Source organism: Osmerus mordax, chromosome 1 (genome assembly GCF_038355195.1).
Source record: "Osmerus mordax isolate fOsmMor3 chromosome 1, fOsmMor3.pri, whole genome shotgun sequence".
Lineage (NCBI taxonomy): Eukaryota > Metazoa > Chordata > Actinopteri > Osmeriformes > Osmeridae > Osmerus > Osmerus mordax.
This window is the reverse complement of record NC_090050.1, coordinates 18,849,041-18,856,350: the sequence shown is the minus strand read 5'-3', so window position 1 is coordinate 18,856,350 and position 7,310 is coordinate 18,849,041. Positions and strand designations below refer to the sequence as shown.

Genomic DNA, 7,310 nt, shown 5'->3' with positions numbered 1-7,310 from the left:
TCTGCCTTTTGCTTCTCAAGCTATGCACCTTTGTCGGCCAGGCTGAAACAAGCTGGGCCAAGCAATGCCATGCTGAGCTGAGCTGAGCCGGGCCATGCTGGGCTGCTGGGTCAAATTGTTGGGCAGGGCTGGGCCAGGTTGTTAGGGCCACTTCAAAGTGACTGTTATGCCCTCATCAACAGAGGGCAACTCTAGGCCTGGAGGGGCATTCAGTGTTCACTCATTTGTCAGAGCCCAGCATGAACACAAATCAACCTGCATTCAATGTCAGAAAGACAACTTGTCATAAGTGTTGATGTGTTTGCCTCCACGCCTCAACCACGCAAGATCGAAGCTAAGCTGCATTTGATTACCACACTCTCTTCCTGTAAACCAGCTTTTTTTCTTCACGTTCCTTTCCTGAGGTGGGCTGCCCCCTGCCCCCTCCACTGATGCTGTAGATCAGTATCAACCCACACGCCTGCTTTTTTCCCTATGTCAGTCATTAGATGACAATCTAGCACCTGTCTGTCACTCGCTCTCACACACTCTTGCACAGGTTGGACCACAGAAGGGGTTATAGTGAACACCGCACACACACACACACACAATCTGCTCTGCAGTGGGAAATCAAAGCCTTATAGCTAATGAAGGCAAGCCATGGGTCTTAAGATATTAGCAGTTGCATCACACACATTCATTCATACACTCTAGTCTACAGCTAACATATGGATGGAATGGTTCCAAAGGAAGAAACACTGCATACACTGATGAACTCTTACAGATAAAAGGAACTGTGGAGAAACTCCATTATGATATTCTGCTTAGCTGACACAATGTTTGATGGCAAAGCCGAGCGATAAGGCACATTTGCCTATGTGTGCATTTAGACAAACCAAGGTGTGTTCCACAACATGCAAGATTCAGGTTGGGGGGGGACGGAACAGACGCGGATACAGACACCAACACGACTCGACCGCATGGGAGAACAGAGCTGCGAAAATGATAAAGTGTGTACATGTGTGATTGTGTGTTTGTGTTTTTAATACGCGATAAGAAACGCTCACAATGTTTCTGAGAAGCAGCGGGACCGCAGCGCTCCATGTTCCGACCTCACATCCGCAGCAGCAGAACAACTCATCTGCCATCAGACACACGTTGCAATGTCCCCTTTTCACAAGCATCCTAATAGAGCCGTGTAAGCCGCAAATGCCTGACTTGACTGACGGCTGCTGCAAATGCATCTGCACTATTCACCAGTATCGCTTTCGAGGCGTCTAATTGCAGAGAGAATGAAATCAAACGAACGAGTTCAAGGACAAACACTGTACACAACTCAAACGGAAGTTCCACTGAAATTCATGGATGAACGTTATATATTTCTTCCAACAGACGTTTCACATCGTGCGTGTCATTGCATGCAGTTTCCAGCCATCAGAGCAAACCGTGGGGCACATTATGGCCAGGGTGTAAAGATGGATCCAGAGGAGCTTACAGATCGAACTCTGAGGTCTGACACTGTTTCTGCTGGGGTAAAACATGTGGTAGATCAACTGGTCTGATGGCATCAGTACACTGAAAGTATACAGTGGATCAGGTGTTTAGGTCAAGGAAAGGTTTTTGCCTGTATTTCTCATTCTCTTTCAGTCTATCCCTCTTCCCTTCTTCTCTCTCTACTTTTCTTTCCCTCAGTCTCTATGTCTGACATCCAGTCCTTGTAGTCCAGCCACTCTACTCATGGAAAGAAAATAGCAGGCAACATAAAGGGCCTGCTCTCTTTCCACTTGCACACACACACACGTGCACACACACGGAGGGAACGGGCTCTCGGCAGGGGCGAGGGAGGTTGGGGAGGGAGTTTGAGGAGGGGGTGGGGGGGCACTGCACTGCCCCACACAAAGGCAGCCCTGAAATAGCCCCCTCATACAATGAGACCTGCCACTCTGTCTATGAGATAATGTCTAATTGAAAACACTGCAGCCATTGTGCTCCTGTCACCGGTTCTATTGTCCAGATAGCCCCCCCCCCCCACCTCTCTTTTTCCATTGACGCGGCACGATTGTTCCCTGCCATTGTGGCACCCGCAACCTACTCTTTCTCTTTCTCTCTCTCTCCCTCATCCTCTCCCTCTCTCCCTCTCTCCGTATTGTTATAATTTCATTACTCGTTTGTTTTTTGTTCCGCTTCTCCTTTCGCTCCCCTGCAGATCTTTTGTTCAACACATTTAGGCACTTCATTTGGAGCCACCACCACTGTGTGTGTGCGTTTGTGTGTATTAGCAGGTGTCAGTTTCATGAATACATAAAACAGGAAGCAAAATAATCTGTATAGATAAAGTGTCCCCCTTCCAGTAGCATCAGTGTTTTAATACACACACAACTCTTAACGAGAAACTTGTTTGGGGAATGTACCATTGCCTTTTATGCATCACCTTTATGAAAAGAGTTTTAATGAAACATTCATGCATTTGTGGATTAGACACAATGTCCTGTATGACACAGATATTCCCAATGTGTAACAATGCACATGTTCAGTCAGGTCAGTGTACAATGGGGAACAATAGCCAACATGACCTGGGTTGGTGACTTCCTGGTTTCAGTAACCTCAGCAGAGCCCTCCAGTGATGCTGGGACGTTGTTGTGGTGGGGTCACTCCCGATGCCTGTTCACCCCTGGAACAGGTCTGGCCTCAACACCCTGTCACTGTACATCAGATCCTATGTGTTACAGCCAATGACTCACACAATGAAAAATGCCGCCACATTTCCTCATTTTCACAAACGCTCCTTTCAAACAAAAACCCCTTATCGGACCTGCGTATTATCCGTAGTGTTAATTGTGTGTGTGGGGGGGTGGGGGGGGGGGATAAGTGCATTGTGCATCATGACGGCTCTGTGAAAACAAGATAAGAGCTACGTGAGCGGGTCCAAACCCATGTCAATTCAATAGATTGTTCAATAGAGAAAGTGTGAAAAAGTTACTGGCTGGCAGACGGGATTTGCCTGGAATTCCCTTACTATGTTCCCGTCTTCTTGGTTTGTTTCTTGCCGAGCATGCATGACAATATGCTCAACTGTGCTGTCCTTCAGAGGTCAGAGGTCAAAAGTACAGATCTGCTGAATGGTTACAATCTCATACACACACATGCATTCATAGACACACACACACACACATTCAATGAAGAATAAACATGGTCTCCTTAGTTGCCAGTTTTTGCTGACACCATTCTGCTTGTAGCAACCACACACAGTAAGCACTATTTGCATTACCACAGTTTATCACACTGCATCTGCTACTCAGTGCTACTCAGGGAAAGCCGATAGCAACCACGTCTCATTTATTTGAATGCATGATTAGGAGCAGCATGCGTCCTAATCATGCGACACAACTTAATTTCCATTACAAGTACACTAGTACTTGTCTGAATCTAGTCTGAAAGGTGTCATCTCGGCTACCAAGAGCTTTTGCAGGTGTGAAACTGTGCTCATGGAAATCGAGCGTCCTGCCTAAAGAACTTAATAAAACATTTGGGGACTGGCTTATTGCTGATGAGTCGACAACATCAGTTTTAAATTACTTTCTTGTCCCTTCTTTTTCACAAGTTAGAGCGATACATCACAACCACAGCAGAAACACTAAAACAAGACAGACTCAAATGTCCAAGGAAAACACCTGCAGTATTATTTAAAAACTTTCTGCAAAGTTAAATAAACCACCACATGCTGTGTTGGGTGATGTGGCCAGGTCATCACACCAAGGGAAACTAGCAGTACCAACATCCAGTCAAATATAGAATACAGTACTGAAAGAGTCAGAACAGGAGGGACAAGTTGGGGAGCTAGTGAGAGATTAGAAAAACAATGTTCTGTATCTGCATCTATGCCATTTACAGTTTGGAATTCTCTTTAGAGATCACATTGTGGTGGTATCGACACATCAGTCTGCTGGCTTCTAAAGAAACATAGATATACTTTTTTAAACAACAACAACCAAGTTTGTTTGACATACATAGACATGCCATGAATACCACACAGACAGGAATAGGAGGTAGTCAGAAACCAGGCTGTCTCTGACAGACCCAGGGAGGCAGAACCCAGGGGTCAGGTGAGGGTCCATCAGCTGGTGTCAGGTGAGGATTGGCAGGTGGGGGTAAGAAACTCCTTCCTGGGGGTGGGGGTAGAGGATGTACAGGGAGACATGGGACACGAGTAAGGAAATGGGGGTTGGGGGGGTACCTACTGGCCAGGCCTTCACATCCTGTCTCTGTGTCTATGTGTGTGACAGAAAAAGGTTGACTCTCTTTGCGAGCATTCTAGTTTTGTCAACCTATTAACACAAGCATGGGCAGACTCACAGCTTCTTAAACTAAACATGTTTACAGGTGATGTTTATCTTTAACTTCCAGAATAACTTCAAATACATCCATCTTACATTAAGGGTTGGTTCAGCCTCAAAAGTGGGCCTTCGGAGGTGCCGACGTCTGCAACGTCTCACTGCTCTCAGCCTTCCTTAAGAATGTGAGCAGGCGTGTGGCATTGAGAGTCAGCAGCCCATTCCTCCTCTCATAGCACAAAGAAAAGCATCTGGCACTTGACAACGATGTCTGATGAGCGATGCATGCTACCACAAGCTGTGGCACCCCTTCCTTTTAAGATGAGGCCCAGGGCTCCTGCCCTGAAAGACGACACCTCCGCCTGCACAGCCTGGGCTCCTTGCTTCTTTGCTTTCCCCCACTTGCGGACTCCCGTCTGTCCTCGGTTGCTAATTTCCATCACACTTCCTCTGCAGACAGACGGACAGGGCTGTGTTGTATGTTATTAATACTATTGTTAACTGCAAACTCAAGGCTGGCCCCTTTTGACTCATCTGGCTCATCGTGTTACAGGTATATTGTACACAACAGTGAAATTGCCATTCCTGCTTTATTTAATACCCTGGCCTCTATTAATACCATTAAGAATATTTTGACCACTTATGGTATGATCGTGGGTAAATTGTTAGGTAATACTCCCATTGAAAAACTCCTCTTTCAATTGTTTTAATCCCACAGTTTGGAATCTGATTGAAGTCATGTTGAAAATAAGTTTTTTATTTCTCAACTTCCTCATAACATTTTCCACAGATGAGACACTCGAGTCAGACATGCTTCCCTTGTGACTCTCATTCTTAAATCCATGACTCCATCTACCTTTTCCTCCAAATACTACAGTTAGTAACATTACCCTGTAACATACACCCTCTGGTGGCCAAACCATGTACTTCCATTCTGCAAACCGGCAAATTTTCAAGAAACCCAGTGTAAGCATAGATTGTAAACTCTTGAGAAAGACAATAGTTTGTTTTGGACTTGCTGAATCATTCGTTTTTGTTTTTTGTCACTGACTACACCCTTTTTAATCCAAATTTCCCCAGGGAATTAAGACTTAAATTTGAAGAGTTGAGAAAGAAAACATATTTACTCGCATTATTTAATTGGTAAAAACAAAATAGTTCTGATGTGTGACCCCTTCCATTAAATTAAAATAATGTAACACCTGTAGTAAGAAAAGAAACTTTATTTCAAATTGACAGCCTCTTGGTAAATGAAACATCATTTGTCATACAAACATTATACCATTTCCAAAAACAAACATGACTAGGAAAAAAACAAAAAACAAAACATTTTGGAGCAGACTCCTAAATTGGTTTTGTCACATTGAGTTAGCTGGGCACACTCTGTAGGAGGGTGATGTTGTCTCCTTTGAGCATGATCCTCCCTGAGGTTTGCACCGAAAGAGAGAGACAGAAAGGCAAAAATTATTATCAGAACAGTCATCCATTTGCAGCATTTGATGCAAATTCTGCGCTATAACTAACATTGACACCGAAACTGACCATCTTAACGAGGGTGACGATTTGACCGAAATCAAGTCAAAATCATGCCAAGCTTGAAGCAACATGTGCATGGTGCGTAGACTTCTTTCAAGACACCTAACCCTATCGACTCTTACCCAGTGGCTTTCTGTTCTTAGTCTTCATGTGTACCTCTTCTGCATCATCTAGCACCAGGTTCATGTACTCATCAAAACCCTTGGGGAATAAAAGCATAATTGACACAGTGAGACTTCACTGGGCAATCAAAACAGGTAGGCCCTAGTTGTACAGAACTATAAATGTCCAGTAACTAGACAGATGTAACTTACGATGATGCATCCCTCTATCCGCATGTTCACTTGTTCATACAACCACACCTGGATCTTTGAGCGCTGCGATAGAGAGAAACTGTCAGCATCCACCAGTTTTCAGAATTAACTACTCCAGACAGGCTGTACAATATATTCAGTTGTGCAGATTAGCCAATTGGTTATTTAAATGCAAACTGAAACAGAGCACAGAAATACAAATACTTACATTCTGAAGATACCTAAAGATGAGGTTCTAAATTATAAAAGGGTCAAGGAAAGTGTGTAAAACAAATTGAATTTGATAGACTAGTTAACATACTAAAAAAACACCGACGTTCCTATACAGTGATATTGCTATCAGTACGCTTGCTGATCGTTAGCTAGCTAGCTATGGGTTTTGAATGGAGTACGAGAATCAATGTCGCCTAGTCAACTTGTGCTAAAGTAGTAGTAGCTAGCGTTAGCCGCTAAGTAGCTAGCTGCGCGCCTATAGTTAATAGCTGCAATACACAAATGAGGCAAGTTGTTTTGTATGAAAGGATACAATTGGCTGCACCATAACCTTCTGGACCTTCTGTCCTTGCCCTCTGTACGCCATCTCGTATGTTGGTTTACGATGTGTTATTAACACAATTTTGACAATTTTGACAACAACAGCCCGGGAACGAAATCTTCACGTTGGTGTATGTTTCAATGGCGGGCTTCCTTCCGCGTGTGCCTCCCTGGCCACAGTGCAGTGTCGCTCGTTTTGGTTATAATGTGTAACATATGTTGTCAGGGCCGGGACAATCCTCTCCGGGCTGAATTACTCGCTCCTTACTTAACCAGACATCAAATTTAAACGAAATTCAATGATTACATTTTTCTTTTGCATTTTCACACGTTTTCTATAAGTGCACTCTTTATGTGAAACTGAGTATTCCTTTACGGTTTTACTAAACCACAAAAGGTATGCTGAGCTTCACCGATAGTGCACCGACGGAGATGGTTAAGACACAAAACAAGCATCCTCTTTAACTGATCTTTGTTAAAAAACTGACTGTCCAGTTTGTAGCGCCACCCATATGTGGGAGGTAGATGCAGCACTATACAAGATTTTTATGTGACCGAAACCTTATGGTCTTCGATCGATCAACAACAGAAATTAGTTAGCCAAAAATTGTATAGC

The 7,310-nt window shown here is 44.0% G+C and overlaps 1 protein-coding gene across 1 annotated transcript; it reads right to left on the bottom strand.

Moving 5' to 3' along the window:
• Positions 1-5,517: 5,517 nt before the first annotated feature.
• Positions 5,518-6,849, bottom strand: snrpe (small nuclear ribonucleoprotein polypeptide E). Its single transcript, XM_067240922.1, has 5 exons — positions 6,687-6,849; positions 6,369-6,395; positions 6,161-6,223; positions 5,969-6,047; positions 5,518-5,734 (listed from the first exon to the last, which is right to left on the bottom strand). The coding sequence occupies exons 1-5, from the start codon at positions 6,738-6,740 to the stop codon at positions 5,679-5,681; spliced, it is 279 nt and encodes a 92-aa protein (XP_067097023.1). The 5' UTR covers positions 6,741-6,849; the 3' UTR covers positions 5,518-5,678.
• Positions 6,850-7,310: the final 461 nt, after the last annotated feature.